This window comes from Lipotes vexillifer, unplaced genomic scaffold (assembly GCF_000442215.2).
Source record: "Lipotes vexillifer unplaced genomic scaffold, Lipotes_vexillifer_v1.1 scaffold1258, whole genome shotgun sequence".
NCBI classification, from domain to species: domain Eukaryota; kingdom Metazoa; phylum Chordata; class Mammalia; order Artiodactyla; family Lipotidae; genus Lipotes; species Lipotes vexillifer.
Window position 1 is genome coordinate 526,810 of NW_006773444.1, and position 20,277 is coordinate 547,086.

The window sequence follows — 20,277 nt, forward strand, 5'->3', positions numbered from 1 at the left end:
GTGGTGGCTTTGGGACCTGCAGCCTGGTGGGCACAGCTGTCAGCACTGCTCACTGCTCTGGGGGCATCTCCGTCCTGTGTCTGAGCCAGGCTGAGTCCTTTTGATTTTCCTGTTTTATGTGCCATGTGTGCAAAATTACTGAAGACTGGAGGGAAAGGTGGTCAATGTCATGATGGCTTTAAAGCCTGCACTGTCTGGGGAGCTGAGTTCAGCCTGGAGTCACGTCCACTCACTCCCCCAGGCCCAGCCGCAGCTGCTGAGACACGCAGACCCCAGGTCACTCACTGTAAGCAATGAGATGTAATAAGTTAAGATCTCCCTGAGTTTCATAGCCGATGTGATCAAACTGGTACTCCTCTCGCATCACTTTGTGTGAGAGTTTTCTAAAAGGGCACCCTAAAATTACGCTTGACACAGGAAATCCCGACAGCTTTTACAAATCCTCTAATGCTTGAGAAAACACCCTTTTGACTTCATGGCTAGCTCCCAGACTTTATTTTTGCTAAATTTCATCCTCTTTCTCCTTAGGCAATTAAGAAAATCTGATTATTCTAATTCCTACCAGCTCTAAACCCTACAATTTCTGATACTTAAACTCTCTAATAATCTCAACCACCAGCCATGTGTGCTTTTCCTGTCCCTATCTCATGATCAGACCAATTATCTTCCTAAGCCCTGTCCTATGTGAAAGCTTGGGTTTATCACACCTAAGTTACCAGACCTTGTAACCATTTAACCAGAAGAAACAGAAGGAATCCTAGGAAAGTAGAGAACTGCCAAGAGTACATACACGCAAAACCAGCTTAAGTGCAAATAAAAATGCCAAAATCAAGAGGGTCCCACCATGGAGGGGCCTCTAAGGTTGCCTTGAAGTTGAATCCTGGGAAAATTGACATGAAATCTATTTGGAAGTTTTGCTCACTGAATTTGGTTCATTGAAAGAAACTACAGGAAGATGTCATAATCAAGTATTTCTCTCTTTTATAGAGTTTATTTTCCTTAAAGGGGAAAAGAAGAGCTAAGGTCAGCATCTTCTTATATCAGAGCCAGGAACAGTTTCTTAGAATACAAAGCCTAGTATCGCTGCAAAGCTGTAGTGAGAGTCAGGGCATCTGTGTCAGGGCGCTTTTGTGACTCCGTCCTTACCTTGGTGATTCGCCAGCCTGTCAGGCGGCGCTGGAAAGCCGGGTCCTGCCAGATTTCCAGGACGGCGAGGAGATGTCTGTTCCACCTGGTCCTGGAGAGACAGGTGCGGAAAGGCTCTGGTCAAAAGAAGCACTTCACAGGGGTCACATCCACCACCACCAGCATTTCTTTTCTTTCTTCCTCCATTTCTTACTTTTTCGATTTACTTACTTTTTTAGTTTTGAACGACAGTTGTTTAAAATACACAGTAAAAGGAAAGTTAATCATAAAAAGGGACAGCCTGCTGGCTAGGGAGTTGGAAGAAAAAGTTACTCCTTGTTTTTGGCTTAAATTGCTTTCCCTGAAAAGCAATTCAAAAAGAATTACTGTCAACTGCAGGGTTTAAGCCATGAATGTAAAGAATTAGCATTCCATGGAGCACAGGCATCTTCTGTAACAATTCCTGGTGATCAAGCCCTAGGCGGTCTGTTACCTGGGAAGGAAATGCCCAGCAACTGTTTTATAATTGGACCCTCCACAGAGCACCCAGAGCTCAGTGGCACTGAAAAAAGAAATTTTCCTAATAGTATAGATTTATTCACATTAATTTTTTTTCCTACATCAGATTTAATAAGTCATATTTTTATAGGCGCTTGTCTAATCTAAAATTCCAAATTTATTGGCATATCATTCATAACATCCTCTGATTTTATTTTACTATCTGAAGAGATGTCACTATAATTTTCCTGTTACTGGTTGTTGGTGGGATCTTTCTTGATTTGTTTCACTGATTAGTGGGAAATACATTTTATTGGTATTTTCAAAGAATAATCTTTTAGCTTTTTTGACCCTCTCTGTTGTATTTTGTTTCTATTTCAGTATTTTTTCTCTTTCTTTTTTTTTTTCTAATTTTATTGGAGTCTAGTTGATTTACAATATTGTGTTAGTTTCAGGTGTACATCACAGTGATTCAGTATATATATATATACATACATTCATTATTTTTCAGATTCTTTCCCCTTGTAGGTTATTACAGAATACTGAGTAGAGCTCCCTGTGCTATACAGTAGGTCTTTGTTGGTTATCTATTTTATACATAGTAGTGTGTATATTCAGTGGCATTTTTTAGACCTCAGGTGAAGAGAAAAATTTTCAGCAAAAGTTAAAACAGCAACATTAAAATCAAGCCCACAACTCCAGGGCTTCCCTGGTGGCACATTGGTTGAGAGTCCGCCTGCCGATGCAGGGGACACAGATTCGTGCCCCGGTCCGGGAAGATCCCACATGCCGCGGAGTGGCTGGGCCCGTGAGCCATGGCCGCTGAGCCTGCGAGTCCAGAGCCTGTGCTCCGCAACGGAAGAGGCCACAACAGTGAGAGGCCCGCGTGCCGCAAAAAACAAAACAAAACAAAACAAAAAAAGTCCACAACTCCAGAAAAACATCTTCATGGGATTATAATCAAGCCAATGAAAGACACATTAAAACATGGACAAAGAAAATGGGCCTGTAAAATATTTACATGCTTAAAATAAAGTATTAGCAGTGATTAACTTGGGGTGGAGAGATGACAGACTTCTCTGGTAGATTTAAGAAGCTTTCGTAATTTTATAAATGCACATATATTGCCTCTGTAATTGGAAAGGTTTTAGAACTGTGTCAGAAAGTATAAGATCTGCATGGAAAATCTATTAATATTAATAAAAATTGACACAAGTACAAGTAGCTACCTTCAGCATCCTGGTACCACAAAGCTCCGCACATGGAAAGTCTCCCCCCTCACCCCCTGGGTGCCGGCATGGCATGGAGCTTATGCTGCCAGCCGAACTCCCATTTCATAGATGAGGAAGCTGAGGCATGGAAAGAGCATCCACCCGCTATCACCCCGTGGTTAGGGGCAGCCCTGGGACTGGACCCCAGGCAGCTGGGCCCCAGAACCCCAGTGCCTTCCAGCCCAAGCTGCTCACACAAGCAACTCCAAAAGAGCACATTATTCTGACAGGACACTTTATGGCCTGAATGCTCCCCCCACCCCTTGGCCAGTGGCTTCTGCATCCAGAGCCTTGGCCTGCCCGGGTGTAGGAGAGGATGGGTGATAACCCCACTGTGTGTCCACAGGTGTGGGTCTGGTCCACACTCCTCTGGGGCCACTCCCAAGAGAGGGAGGGCAGAGTGGGGAGCAGCACGGAGAGAGTCCAGAAGGGAGAGAAGATGCTTGCTATCTGGGGAGCACAGCCGCCTTCACACCTTCCTCCAGAAAACCTGGGAAAACTGAACAAAGACCTCTGGTAAGGAAGAGATTTTCACACACTTCTCTCTCTCTGCTCTCCCCCTTCAAAAGGAATAGCTCTCTTTTGGCTTTTTTAATCACAGACATAATGCTCGCTAGTTAGGAAAATCTAGATGCTAAAGAAAAGTATAAAGACAAAAGTGAACATGAACCTCTCTTCTCTCACCCAAGGATGTTATTCTATCAGCAGTTTCTGGGCTGTTCTTTCAGAGAAAAAAAAAAAATGCACACAGAGTGTACAGATGCAATGTTTGAATTATTTATGGATAGCATATATGTTATATTTGAATCACATGGGGGTTACAAATGATTCTGATAAAAAATGGAATCACAGTCATGACACCTACTGTTATATTTTAACGTAGCTTTCTGAAATTTTCCATGGCAACAAACATTCCCCATCAGCCCTTTCATAATTCTAGCATACCCCATTAAGTAGCTGTGTAACACGATTTCTTGCATTAATACCCAACTGGTGAATGTAGAGTTTGTTAAGAAAGTAAGGTTTTGACTGGGAGAGAGGAGAGGGATTAGTTTGGAGAACATGGTGTCTGGGAGGCAAGAGTGATGCCACTAAGACTGCCCCCCTCCCCCACCCGCAAGGTGCTGAAGGTGGAGCTGGGCTGTCAAGGTTAGAGTACAGGGTGGTTCCCCCCAGCCTAAGAGATTCAGCAGTCTCCCCGTCCGGGGTCACCCCACCTATTTTCAGCACCTCCACAGCCCAGTGTCTCTCCATCCAATCGGCTCTTTACCATCTGAGAGAAATATTTTTTTCCTTCTTTTCCAAATCTTAAAACCACCCATATAAATTTTTGGAAATACAAAGCAGACACAAAAATTAGCCTAAATCCCATGACAGTGGGGTAAGGTAGCATTCTCCTGGACTTTGCACCTTTACTATGCATAGCTGGACACTGCGGAAATCACATGGTATAAACAATTTTGTGTTTTTTCCCCAATTTACATCACAAGAGGTTATTTTAAAACCTTGGTAAATATCATTTTTTCATATTCTGAAATACTCTCAGAAAGACTTTCAGCCATTTGCAAATTTCAGATAACATAAATATAATCAAACAAATACTTTTGTGCATAAAATCCTGTCCACATTTCTGATTATTCGCTTAGGATCCCCAGAGGTAGAAGGCCTAGGTCGAAAGTTAGGTGCCTTTTTTTGAGTCTAGACACACAATGACAAGCTCTCGTTCACCCAGCTTACCCCTCCACCTGAAACAGAGACCTGCTCACTTCCCAACATCCCAGGCAGCTAACACTGTGATGGTGACTGTTCTGGAATTTTTATCTTGCCAGTCAGTCACAGAGGCAGGCAGTGGCCTAATCCTGTGGTTTTCACAAGCAGGTCTTAAATCCTGAAGTTGGACATTTTTTTCATATGCTTATCAGACCTTTGTGTTTCTCCTTTTGGACTACCCTTTTTTTGACAGGCCAACTGGACCAGTGCAAGGGCTCCCAATCGAGCCTCTGTGAAGGAACCTCAGTTCCCATCACCCAGCTGAGGGTTTGGGACCAGCGTCTGGACTCGCTGAGTCAGCTGACCAGTCCACGGAGGCCCATTTATCACCCAATCTTCCCTCGTGCCTGGTCTGGAAGGTCACTTTCACATCACACGTTACAATCCACGCACACAGGGGTCTGTGGTCCTCGTTGGTGCCACAGACCTGCTCCTTCCTGGGCTAGCTCCCAGGTTCCCATGCTCACTGCTGCTGGACACATTTATCATCAGCATATGTTTCCCCCTTTGCTGCTTTTACATGAGTTCCTCAGCCACTTTCTTCTAAACAAGTAGCGTCAAAGTGTCATAGGGAAGACCAAATCTGACTCCATATTGGATCTGTTTCTTTTAGTTTAACCTTCGTCCCCTATTGCTTTTGCTTCGAGTTAAGAATGTTGCCTAGAGCCTGAAATATACAGGATAGCCCATTCTCAAGGCTCTGACCCTTAAGGATATAACACTTTTCCATTCATATAGAAATAAAAAGTTGCAGAACAGAGAGTAACATTCGTCTTGCTGAAGGTTTACAGGAACACTGTGAACTGACATACGTGGATAGCTGCAAGAACAAAGGATTCTGACACCAAGAAGTCTGCAGCAACCAACCTTGCCCCTCCCTCACCTGGCCTTTACAAATGCTTTGCTGAAACCCTTCAGGGTAGTTCGGGGTTTTTTGGGGCATAAGCCACCTACCTCCTTGCATGGTCCTGCAATAAACCTTTCTCTGCCCCAAACTCCAATATTTCAGTATAGTTTGGCCTCACTGTGCATCAGGCACATGGACTTGAGTTTGGTAACAAAAGTCTGCTTGGATTACTTAAACTTCTCATCTGGAATATTTCCTTATATTTAAGTAATTACTACCCATTACTAACAGGAATGTTGGGAGTGGACCATCTGACTGAAATCAGACCACACAAACATCGAAAGTATAAACCAAGAAGCTGTGATACCCCACATATTTCAAAGGGTTTGGGGGTCCAGCTGACCCGAGGCCCTGCTCAAGGCGTTTCTGGGGCTGGGCGTGGTCTGACAGGTAAACAAACACCTCCGTGTTTCCCATGTACATGCCATTCTGAGAGCCAGTCACCGAGCAACACGGCAGCCCTCCTGAGAACACCTCTTTTCAGTGATGTGCACAGCAGACCCCACCGAGACCTGTGTTCAGAAGACAAGTAACCGTGTAACCTAATTTAAGGCAAACTTGTCTAAATAGTGTGACCAGATTTAGCAACTAAAAATACAGAACGTTCAGTGAAACTTGAATTTCAGACAAACAACTAATAGTTTTTCTGGTGTACGTCCCAAATATTGCATGGAGCTTATCCTAAAAAAATGTTGTGGTTTATCTGAATTTAACTTGGCACGTTCTAGTTTATCTGGCAACTCTACACCTAAAGTACCGTTCGAAATCTGACAGGCTTGCCTGACAAATTACAGCAGTAAGAACAAAATCTCGACAATTGCCTCATTTGTTCGTATATAAAACTCCCAGATCGAAAGAGCAGAAGTCAGCATAAAGAAGCTTCAGACAAGAATTCTATTATCTTGCAAAGCCAAAAGAAATGAAATAGTATGGAAACTGATGGTGTTTGTAAACTAAAGCCAGAGCATGACGGCAACTGGGCGGGAGAAGTTAACCACCGTGGCATAGAACAGAAACTCCCCACAGGGCTGGAAGGTCAAGTGCAGAGAAGTGCACAATAATACAAACTGGGACGAGGGTAAAGTCTTCTCGCTGGGCTGGCCTGGTCTCCTCCAGGGCTAGTTTGGTCTGTCTGCGGGGGTTCTCCCGTCCCAGGTTGGTGGGCCTCCCTCTTGGTGAGGGGGTCAGAGTGGCCAGGCCGGGGCCCAGGGCCAGCACTACACAGCCTCCTTGTCTGCAGGAGGCCCAGGGCCTGCAGAGGAAGGCGCAGGTTCTTCTCTGAAGGTGGCCACTAGCCGACGATGCTTCTCTGAAGCACAGTCCTTGGTCATAGCGCTGTTTACCCCTCGGAGAGGTGGGCGGCTGGGAGCCCCTTCATTAAAGCTGCATGGGTCACTTCACCATTTAGTGCTGGATCCCCAAACCCATGTACTTTAGAAACGTTTTCCAAAGTCGGAAGCGAGCAAGGCCTAGACACCTTCCTCCTGCAGGGTGACCTCGTGCTACGTGATCTCGTCCAAGCCTCGCTGAGCCCTGGGAGCTGGTGGGGGGTGAGCCACAGGGTGCGAAGGGGCAGGCAGGAGAGGCCAGACGTGGACTGATTCTCCAGCACGGCCATGCGATTCCTCTAGAAAGTTCCTTAGTGAGCCCCACTTCTGGGGTCGCATGAACGCCCTCAGGCTTGCTCCTTCAGGCCTCTTGCTGGCTCCAGGCTGGGGCACCAACCTGGCCAGCTCCTCTGGACGCTCCAGTCCCACCCTGGACCTGTCCTCCTCACCCCCCAGGAGCGTCCACTGCCCACTGCTGAGGCCTCTGCCCATGGAGGGGCTGCGGGGGGGAACCTGCAGGTTTAAAGGTTACACCTAAAAAGTGCCTCAAGCTGGGGTCAGGACTCCACGGGGCCTGGCGACAGGGCTTAGGCCCCTCCCTGTCATTCCCGGAGGATCACGCTAGTCTCACCTGGAGAAACAAGTGAGAAATGCAGACTCCAGGGCCCTGCTCAGTCCTGAGTCTGAGCTGGAGTCTGAGCTCCTTACCTTAGGTGATTCACTCACTGGAACATTCCAGGTGACACAGTCGTGTGCCTCCCCCTCCTGCTCTTTGTGGGGTCCTCACTGTCTGGAATATTCTCTGCCCTCCATACACACCGTCTGCTCATCCTCCAGGTCCAGCCCAAAAGGCACCCCCTTCTGGAGCTTTCTGTGACAGTCCAGAGGACCATGGTCACTTACCCCTCACCCCGCTGCCCTGCTTCAGTTAAAGTGAGAAGCAAGGAGGGTGCACCCCTCCTGCCCTAGAGCACCATCCACACTGTCCCCTCCTCCCATCCCCAGCCCAACCCCAGCCTCACCACCAACTGCTTCTCAGGGAGGCGGTGAAGGTGGAGGCCCCAGGATGGAAGCAAGTCCTCGGAATGCTGTCCTGGGACACACCACCCCCTGCTGGAGGCCAGCAGAACGACCTGTGTTTCAGCAAAAACCTTGACAACGCAGCCTGGGTGCAGAACAGGCAAGCGGTCAACAGTCAACTGGCACTCACGTCTAATAAACCCTGGCCTAAGCTGCTGTGGAACAGTACAAGATGCTCAAGAAGAACACTGCTCCAGGGACCAGAAAACATTCACTGGGCAGGTGAGCGGTTCTGGGGTCACATATGCCTCGGAGAGCAGCTAGGGGAATTTGATGAGACCGGAGTGTAACAGTCAGCACAGCATCTGCCGGGTAACAAATGGGAATGAACAGGTAAGGCCAGACTCTGGGGTCAAATCCCAGTTTCCCACCTGCTGGTTAGTCCTGTGACATTGGGCAACTTCCTGCATCTCTGTGCTTCCTTGGGGAAGAATGGGGACCTCACAGGTCGGTTGGGATGATTAAATTTAAATGATGTAAACAAAGGGTCTGTCGAGTGACTAAAGCTACCAGGTGTTCAGTGATGGTCAGTAAGCAATAGGGACAAGAAGTCCATAAATAAGATCTCTCTCTCTAGTGGGCGTCCCAGGGATTTGTCCTCATACCTGCCTGTATACAATCTCTCAGGGACCTGAATAAAGACACAGTAGGTGCCCTTAGTTACCCTGCTAAGTTGAGCAAAGATCAACACCACAGAAAACAGAACGACAGGAACTGAGATGTCCTCGACAAGTGAGAATGCTCAATCAGAATCTACAAGCAGAAATCTAACGTGAATAAACTTAAACACTACAGGACCCAAAACCAACCAGCCAACCAGCCAACAGTGCACGAGAATGGTGTAGGGGAACGGGCAGTCCCAGGACAGCAGCCCGAGGTGGCAGCTAAGACAAAGCCAGAGGGCCTCCCAGCCACCCACAGCCCTGCCGACAGCTGTCCCTCTGCTGAGCAGGGAAAAGACATAATGACAAGGGATCCCCGCTCCAGCTCCCGGCAGCTCTTGGACCTCCCCCAGGCCTTTCCCACCAGGTAGCCCTCCTGCCCCCTGACCTAGCTGCCTGGAGAAACTGCTGACCCCCAGCTAAGGCACAACAGGCCAATGCTTCTGAAAATCAACATGGGAAATACAAGTGCCATGGCTTCTATCATTTCACACAAGGTGCAGTTAAAGCTGTAAAACAAATCAAAATGGAAATCCACTAAGCTATGAGACTGCTGTCCTAGTGAAGAATAGGCAACTAAATGGCCCAAAGCCCACTTCTGTCAACGGCATGTATGTCTTACTGTAGAACTTTCAAACATATATAGGTGGGGAGGTGTGATCCAGATTTCATAGTTACCCTCCCCTGAGCCACAGACAATTACTAATTTTTACTAAAAATGGATGTGAAGATTCCAGTTCAAGATGGTGACATAGGAAGATCCTGAACTCACCTGTTCCTATGGACACACTGACCCTACAGCTACACAGGGAACAATCTGCTCCTAAAAAGCCTACGGCTGGCTGAGTGATGCCCGCACATCAGGCAAACAAGAAGGAAACCGTATCAAGGCAGGAGGGAGGGACTGGGACATGACCTGGCCATAAACCCCACCCCTGGCTCAGCGACCAACAACTGGGAGAAAACAAAATCTGGAGCTTCTCCCGAGGAGCAAAGGTTCAAACCCCACATCAGTACCTCAATGTTTAGGGTCTGCACCTGAGAGGCAAGCCTGAAAAAACATCTAATTTTGAAAACCAAAGGGGCTCATGTCCCAAGATGCAGAGGACTTCAGTGATCTGGAAGGGCCCACGTGCTTGGGCTCATCCACCCTAAAGCCCAGCTCAGAGGTTGGTGCCATCTTCACAACCTCTCTCTGCTGCACTCCAGATCACCAGCATCTCCTGGAGGGGAGCTTTACATACTACAGGTACCCTGTTTCCAGGTCTGGTGCCCTGGTTCCAGCAGTTGCTACCCAGGGGATGCCACCTGATCACCTGGCTCTGGAGGCCAGAGGGTCTGCATTCCTGGGATTCACAAGACTCTGGCAATCAGAGAGATGGTTCATGCAAAGATGCACCCTAGGGCACTTCACAGAGAGCAGATGGAGCCCCAGTATTTGTGACGGCCACCCAGGGGATACCACCAGATAGTCTGTCCAACGGGGCTTACTTTTGGGGCCCCACACGACTGTATATATTTATACACTTTTGAAAGCTAATGCCTGAGGGTCTGGCTTCCAAGCAGCCCATATTGAGGTGCTGAGATCCTCCCGTTAAACACAATGACAGGTTGTGGTACATCATCAATGACTCGGAGACGTCAAAAATACAATGGGCTTCTGAGAGAAGCATAAAGGTTTGACTGACGACCAAGAGCTGGGGTAGAGTTGACAAGAAGCGTATGAAATAATAATAAATCTCACTGAAAGGTAATTATATAGTATAGATATAAATTAGGCACTTATAAATAATTAGTTAAGGGATAACAAGATAAAAAGATGTAAAATATGACACCAAAAACATAAAACGTAGTGGAGTAGGAGAGTAAAAATGCTGAGCTTTATTTAGAATGGGATCAAACTTAAGTTCTTATCAACTTAAAATAGACTGTTACAGATTTAACTTATGTAAGCCTCACAGTAACCACAAAGTAAAAACCTATATAGAAAATATACAAAAGAAAAAGAGAAAGGAATATAAGCATTATATAAGCACTAAAGAAAGTCATAAATCGTAAAGGAAGAGAAGAACAGAGAGGAACTACAGAAACAGCCCAGAAAAAAATTCATACCTATCAATAATTAATTTAAATATAAATGGACTAAACCCTTCTATCAGAAGACAGGGGGTGGCTGAATGGATTAAAATATAAGACCAGGGCTTCCCTGGTGGTGCAGTGGTTGGGGGTCCGCCTGCCGATTCGGGGGGCGTGGGTTTGTGCCCCAGTCCAGGAAGATCCCACATGCCGCGGAGCGGCTGGGACCGTGAGCCATGGCCACTGGCCTGCCCGTCTGGAGCCTGTGCTCCGCAATGGGAGGGGCCACAGCAGTGACAGGCACACGTACCTAAAAAAAAAAAAAAAAAGAAAAGAACTAACATTGCATATAAACAATTGGGATTTTCTTCATGATCTACACACACACACACACACACACACACATATATAAGACCTATCTATAGGCTGCCTACAAGAGACTTGATTCACATATAAGACCACACACTGACTGAAAGTGAAGGGATGGAAAAAGACATTTCCAACAAATGGAAAATGGAAACCAAAAGAAAGCTGGAGTAACTATACTTATATCAGACAAAAGACCTGGAAACAAAGACTGCAATAAGAGACAAAGAAAGGCATCACATAATGATAAAGAGGTCGACCCAACAAGAGGATATAACATTTGTAAATATCTATGCACTCAACACAGGAGTGTCTAACTATATAAAGCAAATATTACCAGAACTAAAGGAGAAATAGATAGCAATACAGTAATAGTAGGGACTTTAATACCCCAATTACATCAATGGTTAGATCATCCAGACAGAAAATCAATAAGGAAACATTAGCCTTAAAAGATACACTAGAATACATGGCTTGTACAGATATACACAGAACATTCCACCTGAAGGCAGCAGAATACACAATCTTCTCTAGTACCCATGGAACATTTCCCAAGCTAGATCTTAAGTTAGTCCATAACACAAGTCTTAATAAATTTACAACATAAATCAGATCAAGTGCTATTTTCTGATCACGATAATATGAAATGAGAAATTAATTACATGAAGAAAACTGTAAAATTGGCAAATAAGTGGAGATTAAACAATATGCTACTGAACAGCCAATGGTTCAAAGAAGAAATAAAAAAATAAAAAATACCTTGAGACAAATGAAAATGGAGATATAGCAAACCAAAATTTGTGCGATACAGCAAAAGCAGTTCTAAGAGAAAAGCTCACAGTGACACAGACCTACTTCAAGAAACAAGAAAAGTCTCAAATAAACAACCTAACTTTACACCTCAAGGAACTAGATACAGAAGAACAAACAAAGCTGAAAGATAGTAGAAGGGTGGAAATAAAATTTAGAACAGAAATAAATGAAATGGAGACTAAAAAGGCGATAGAGAAGATCAATGAAACTAAGATCCCGTTCTTTGAAAATAATAAACAACATTGACAAACCGTTAGCTAGACTCAGCAGGACAAAAAGAGGACACAAATAAATAAAATCAGAAATGAAAAAGGAGACTTTATAACTGATACCACAATTTACAAAGAAACATAAGAATCTACCACGAACAATTACACACCAACAACAAACTGGACAACCTAGAAGAAATGGATAAATATCTAGAAACATACAACCTACTAAGACTGAATGATGATGAAACAGAAAACCTGAACAAACTTATTACTAGTAAGCAGATTTAATCAGTAATAAAAATTCTCCCAACAAATGAAAGTCCAGGACCAGATGGCTTCACTGGTGGACGCTACCAAACTTTCCAAGAAGAATCAATACCAATCCTTCTCAAATTCTTCCAGAAAACAGAAGAGGAGGGAACGCTTCCAAACTCATTTTATAAGGACAGCATTACCCTAATACCAAACAAAGATGCCACAAGAAAAGAAAATTATAAGCTAATATACCTAATGAACATAGATGTAAAAATCCTCAACAAAATATTACCAAGCCAAATTCAACAATACATTAAAATGATCATATACCATGATCAAGTGGGATTTATTCCAGGGATGCAAGGATGATTCAACATATGCAGATCGGTCAATATGATACACCAAATTAACAAAATGAAGGCTAAAAAAACCATAATCTCAACAGATGCAGAAAAAAGCATTTGACAAAATTCAGTATCATTTTTGATAAAAACTTTCAACAAAGTGGGTATAGAGGGAATATACCTCAACATAATAAAGGTTATATATGATATGCCCACAGCTAACATCATACTCAGTGGTGAAAAGCTGAAAGCATTTCCTCTAAGATCAGGAACAAGACAAGGATGCCTACTCCTGCCACTCTTATTCAACATAGTATTGGAAGCAGTAGCCAGAGCAATTAGGCAAGAAAAAGAAGTAAAAGTTATCCAAATTGGGAAGCAAAAAGTGAAACTCACTGTTTGGAGATGCCATGAAATTGTATATAGAAAACCCTACAGGCTCCATCAAAAAACTGTTAGAGCTAATAATAAATGAACTCAGTAAGTTGAAGGATACAAAATCAATTGCACTTATATATACTAACAATGAGAAATAAAGAAAATAATTTCATTTACAATTACAACAAAAAGAATAAAGTACCTAAGAATAAATCTAACCAAGGAGATGAAAGGCCTGTACACTGAAAACAATAAGACATGAATGGAAGAAACTGAAGATGCACACGAATGGAAGATATTCCATGCTCATGGATTAGAGGAACCAATTCTGTTAAACTGTCCATATTATCCAAAGCAATCTACAGATTCAATGCAATCCCTATCAAAATTCCAGTGTCATTTTTCAAAGAAATAGTACAAATAGTCTCAAAATTTGTATGGAACCACGAAAACCCCGAACAGCCAAAGCCTCCTTGGGAAAGAACAGCAAAGCTGGAAGCTTCAAGTTCCCTGATTTCAAACCACAGTTGGCTCTCCATATCCATGGGTCCTACATGTGAGGATTCAACCAACTGCGGACTGAAAATATTTGAAAAAAAAATTCCAGGAAATTCCAAACAGCAAACTTGAATTGCTGCACACCAGCAATATAATACATTTATGTTGTATTTCCAATGGTCTGGATAGTGTTTACATTGTACTGGGTATTATAAGTGATTTAGAGATCATTTAAAGTATATGGAAGGATGTGCACAGGTTATACACAAATACTACATCATTTTATATAAGGGACTTAAGCACCTGCAGATTTTGGTATCTTAGAGGGGTCCTGGAACCAATTCTCCATGGATACCAAGGGACAACTGTATATTACAAAGCTATAGTAATTAAAACAATATGATAATGGCACAGAAACAGACACATAGATCAAAGGAACAGAACAGAGAGCCCAGAAATAAACCCATACATATATGGGCAATTATTTATGACAAAGGATCCAAGAATATACAATGGGGAAAGACAGTCTCTTCAATAAATGATGTTGGGAAAACTGGACAGCTACACACAAAAGAATGAAACTCAACCACTATCTTATACCATACCAAAAAATTAACTCAAAATGGATTAAAGACTTGAACATAAGACTTGAAATCATAAAACTCCTAAAAGAAAACATAGGTGGTAAGGCCCTTGACTTACGTTAAGGATGTCTTGGTGATGAGTTTTTCAATCTGCCACCAAAGCAAAAAACACAAAAGCAAAAGTAAAAAGTAGGACTATATCACATTAAAAAGCTTTTGTACAGCAAAGGAAACCATCAACAAAATAAGAAGGCACCCTAGTGAATGGGAGAAAACATTTGTAAATTGTATGTTTGATAAGGAGCTAACGCCCAAAATGTATAAAGAACTTATGTAACTCAACGCCAAAAAAACAAAAAAAACAAAACAAAAAATCCCAAACAATCCTATTAAAAAATGGGCAGAAAACCTGAATAGACATTTTCCCAAAGAAGATACACAGACGGCCAACAGGCACATGCAAAGATGCTCAACATCACTAATCATCAGGGAAATGCAAATCCAAACAATGAGACATCACTGTACACCTGTCAGGATGTTATTATCAAAAAGACAAGAAATGAGAAGGGTTGGAGAGGATGTGGTGAAAGGAAACTATGCATTGACAGAAATGTAAAATGGTGTAGCTACTATGGAAAACAGGATGGAGGTTCCTCAGAATACGAAAAACAGAGCCACCATATGATCCAGCAATTCTATTTCTGGGTATCTAAAGAAAACGAAAACACTAATTCAAAATGATACATGCACCGCCATGTTCACTGCAGCATTATTTACAATAACCAAGATACGGAAGCAACCTACATGTCCACTGATGGATTAATGGATAAAGAAGATATGGCATATAAACAGAATATTATCCGGACATAAAAAGGAATAAAATCTTGCCATTTGTGACAACAAGGGTAGACCTTGAGGGCATTATGCTAAGTGAAATAGGTCAGACAGAGAAAGATAAATACTATATGATCTCTTGGTCTCTCATGTAAGTGGAATCTAAAAAATTAAAAAAAGAAAGATTGGGAGTTTGAGATTAGCAGATGTAAACTATTATATATAGGATGGATAAACATACTATAGCACAGGGAACTACGTTCAACATCCTGTGATAAACCATAATGGAAAAGAATATAAAAAAAAGAGTATGTATATGTATAACTGAATCACTTTGCTGTACAGCAGAAATTAACACAACACTGTAAATCAACTATACTTCAATAAAATAAAAAGAATTTTGAAATAAAGCTCATAGATACAAAGAATAGATTGCTGGTTGCCAGAGACAGGGGTGAGGGCTGGGAGAAATGGGTGAATGGGGCCAACAAAGGGTTAAAAAAATGCAGAAACAGAAGCTTTCTATTACAATCCTGGGGACCAGGCGTGGTGCTAGACAATTACATGCATTCTCATTTCCATCCTTTCTTTCACAGGTACTGTTTTACCCCCATTCTTACAGACGAGGAGGAAGGAGACTGGCCCCCAGCACCATGGCTAGATACTGTGTGACCCCATAGGAGAATGCATTCTCACCAGTACTGAGCTACGGGTGCTACACACCAACCACGCAAAGTCCTGAAACGTCAGAGAACTTGACAAAATCTGCAGTATCAGCACTCCACGTTTTGCCAGGTGCAAGGTCTGCAAAATTAGCCCCTGCCCCCAATGGAAATAACACTCATAATAAATGACCTAGAGCCATTTTTTGCCCCAGTTGACACTCGGCCTGTTTATTCTATGTAAGAGCACAGACAACAAGAGGTATTCATCAAACTAACCCTAAAACCAAATCACACACTTGGCTTCACCTGGGTCCAAGAACCTGTGATGAGAGTATCCACAAAAAAAATTAATCAACAGTCGATCTAAGAAAGAAATAGAAAATTTTATTTGAGCCAACCTGAGGATTATAATCCCCCAGGAGACGGTCCTTCAGAAAGCCCTGAGGACTGTTCCGCCTGTCAGAGGTCAAAGCAAGGTTACATAAGTTTTTGGACAAAGGGTTACTCGTCAAATGGTGTGTTACTGACAGCGTACACGACCCAGATCTACACGCACAAAGTGAGTAGTGGGTCATGGGTCTTTGTGGCCCCTCACAAGAAGAAAGAAGGTCATCTCCTAAGGAGTAGTGACCCTTGATGAGATGAAGGAGTGTTATCTCCTAAGGAGGTCTGGTTACTGCAGATGCCCAACCCACACTAAACGTGGGGGACGAGGACCAAACGGGCAAAGGAAGTTTTATGTTTAAATTTTTCTTCCCTTGCCCTAAGATATGAATTTTACTTCATCAAGAGGAAGGAAAACTTACCACGCCAGCCTTCCCAAATCAAGGAGTGAGGCTAAGAATACATTCTAGTTATGCTGTATGAATACAGGCTATTGACTCTCACTTGCAAATACATGGACCATCTCTAAGTACAAAAATCTTTTCTCCAGAAGAGGAAGATGCCCCCCATGAACCCCTTCCTCACATCAGTCACAGTGGGTCTCTGCCCACCTGACTATAGCCTAATCCAGGACCCCGCCCATCTCCTCTCCAGCCCTCAAAGGAAAAAGCAACTCTTACAGTATTCGAGGGCTTCTAACTATACCTTAGTCCTTAAGTATGGATATAAGTTAACCTGTAAATAACACAAGAGGAGGTAACACACTGCGTAAAACTCAGAACGAGGGCTGGGTGACTAACAGCAACAACCAGGTTTTGCTTCACAGAAGGGGTGGCTGTCACTCGGAGATGGGACAGGGAGGTCGGTGGTTGGCAAACACCGACAGTCTCATGACCGTACACTTTTACAAGGGGTCTGTGTCTTAGGAGCTAGGGAAAGGTGGGGAATTCCTGCCGAAACAATTATTGTGGCTCAGAGAAGCAGCCAAACATCTCAAGCCAGTGAAATAGTAACTAACCAGAAACATGACGTCACAAACAGCCCACTTAGTAATGACAGCACAGGCGTCCCTGTGCCACTCACTCTATTTCCATTCTTGCTTTCCTGCGAGGTTGAAGGTTTTCCCAAGTTACTAAAACTTACTGATTTTAAGCACATCTGGTGGGTCCTGTCATAAACCCTGCCACGGGTGTCCTGGCTGCCCACAGGGGCCCACAGAACTCTCTCGATGCAGACTAGAAGCCAGAGGCCATGTGAGATACCTCATGGCCTTCTCTCCCGGAAGAGAACCCTCGGCTGGGTCACTGGTTCTCAACAACACCCGGCCGTCTGCACCCCGTCCCCCTCTATCCCCCCTCGGGAGGGACCAATGAGTCAGAGCGAGGCAGCACTTTCCTGATGACCTAGTCGCTCAGCCCACGTGACAGGAGAGCAGGGGTTCACTCTGGCCGAAGCACGGAGCACGGCTGTGGACGTGACCCGACCCATCAAGTACCGAAGGCCCCGCCCCCCGGCTGGGCAGTACTGCAGCCGATCCCGCCGGGATAGGCATGACATTGCATCGCGGCCCCTCTACAAGAGGGCCGGGGAGGGGATGCTGGTAGCGTAACAAACGCGTGAGCAGCAGACGTAGGACAGGACAGGAGGGCCCGCTCGTCCTACCACGCGCTCGGTTTGTTCCCTGGGACCCTCCTCCCTTGAGAAAAGGAAAATGAATACAGACCAAACATCCACTAATACAATTAATGGACTAAGACAACATCTACTTGTCAGCTGGGCCAGCACACAGCGCCTGGGTCAGCTTTAGGCTCTAGAGGGACTTGTCTGGGAAGCGAGAGGATGTCCGCCCTCTAAAGCACCCTGGACAAAATGCAGCACAGGGTGTCAGAGCAATCTGAGAAACAAACAGCACACTTCCCAATGGAATCGAATGTGTTCTGACTCTGTCCCCGGGGCACTCTGGCCAACCAGGACTCCACCTTCTGGAAGCAAATCTTGGTCCCCCCTCCATGGACCCTCCCCTATCACAGAAGGTGACTGCCCGCACTGAGTCTCAGGGAGCCTTAAGGACCAGGCCAAACGCCAGCCATGGGCTGAATCGCCAGGAGGCGAAGGGAGTCCGGTCACCCAGCTACAAAGGACCTCAAATGAAAAGGGCCGAGTAATGAAGCTGGCTGACAAGGCAGAGGCACAAGCTGATGAGAGCCCAGCGTGGAAGTCGGGGAGATGGGTTCAACATCCAGGCGCACTGGCCGGGTGACAACCCCTTACACCCCGAGCCTCAGCTTCCTCATCTAAAGTGGGGAGCCAGTCCGGAGATACCGCCCCTGGTGGGGCACACAGGGCACCACAGTTAGGAGAGCCGGGGTCCTTCAGCACAAAGCTCCCCGCTTGCTCCCAGGGCACCCCCGCCCTACCCCCGCGTCTACCAGCCCCGCAGGCACGCACCGGGCACCGGGTGCTTCAGGGATCAGCCGCAGCGGGGCTACCCTCCCAGCAAAGCGCCAGCTCCATACTCCCTGCCCCCAGTCAGCAGGGTGAGGACAGGCGTCGCTTCCCTGGACTTTCTCAACCATCTCAGAACTTGGAAAGGGTTCTCACTGCCCTGGTGGACTAGGAAAAGGACCCAGGGTTTAATATGATGTAACCCTGGGGTGGCTCTTCCTTGTTTCCACGTCCCTCTGGTGAGCAGAGGGCACGAGGCCAGGGGTGACCGGCAGCCCCCGGCCGAGAATCTGGAGTCACAACGAGGGAAGCTGGGTCCCCAGCGCATCCCACCGGGGTTCCCACACAGCACCTGGCTCCTCAGAGGGCAGGTATGAGGCGAGGAGGGGCGGGGCAGGGCAGAGCTTCCAGAAGCATGGTGAAGCCCCCCCCCCCCCCCCCCCCAGACAGCACCCTAAGGGCAAAGCCTCAGAAGAAAGCAAGTGGCCAAGACAAAGCAACAAGGACCAACTGTACAGCACGGGGAACTATACTCAATATCTTGTAATAATCTATAATGGAAAAGAATCTGAAAAACTATATATATATATATATATATATATATATATACACACACACACACACACACACACATATACATATTAAAGCATGTGTAACTAAACCACTTTGCTGTACAACTGAAACGAACATAATATCGTAAATCAACTACACTGTAATTTAAAAAAAAGGGGGCGTGGGAAGAGCAGCAGCTCAGATCCCAGGGCACAGCACACTCGGTTCTCCGTCGAAGGTCTGCTTGCCCCTGTGGGACTTCGGGGCCCCAACCTCAGCACGGGCTCCAAGAAGCTGTGCATCATGTCCTTCGTGTATGAAAAACCTTATTGTGACACGAGCCAAACACATAAATCACCACTGTGACAAACTCTCTGATCCTGAGCAAATAACTGCACTCACTGTGCCTGTTTCTTCATCTATGATGTGAGGTCTTTGTACCACATGACCTCTGTACTTCTTTTCAGCTCCAAAGCTGATTCTATATATTACATACAAATGATCTGTGGCTAATTTATTCCTAGAACCATGGTTGAAATAATATTATGGAGACTTCTGTGCTTCCAGCCAAGATAGAATACCAGGGATTGCACGTACCCTCTCTTCTTAAATAACCAAAAATTGAAGTGGTTTTCATACACTGGACACCAGGCAGCACAGGACAGCACTCGAGAGAGAGGGGAGACAGATGCGGGGAGATCTCCCAGGGCCCCCCCCTCGGGGGCTCCAGAGAGTTTCTAATCTGCAGTGCAAGGAAGGGGTCTCAGGCAGTGTCTGGGGGTCCTTCTAAGGAGGTGGAATTCAAAGTTCAGGGAGGCCGGGGCAGAGAGGAGGTTGTGGCATGGAAGAGGGCCTTAGAGACATGCAGGGCGTGCCCTAGTGCAGGCACTCGAGGAAGCTACCAAGGCCAGGAAAGAACCACCAGAAAGAAGCAGGCAGAACAAGCCCCAGAGCTCGCACAGGGCAGGACGAAGTCTGCATTCATAGCAGCCACATGGGAAACCTTACACACGAGACGCTGAATCGAGTCCTCAGAAGGGTCTTGCCTTAACAGTGAGAGCAAATTAGGCCTAGACCTAAAGTTATTCTAGGCCCAGTTCACAAAGTTTAAACCAGGCTTCAAAAGGAGCAAACTGTTTCCAAGAAGCCTAACTGTTCCTGTAACAAATTTCCCAAATATTTAAAGGAACACGCACAAAAAGAAAAAGAAAAAAAAAAAAAAAAAAAAAA

General features: G+C 45.2%; 1 protein-coding gene across 3 annotated transcripts in view; it reads right to left on the reverse strand.

Annotated features, from left to right (window-relative positions):
• GRB10 (growth factor receptor bound protein 10) overlaps positions 1–20,277 on the reverse strand; it is a 167,374-nt gene that overhangs the window by 103,687 nt on the left and 43,410 nt on the right. The window contains exon 2 of one of the 3 annotated variants that reach the window (XM_007448336.1): positions 1,147–1,237. The exons of 1 other annotated variant lie outside the window; for it this stretch is intronic. In XM_007448336.1, the coding sequence (XP_007448398.1) occupies positions 1,147–1,237 (91 nt within the window). Of the gene's footprint in view, positions 1–1,146; positions 1,238–20,277 lie in introns of those variants that run through there. One more of the 3 variants, XM_007448339.1, reaches the window with a different exon arrangement.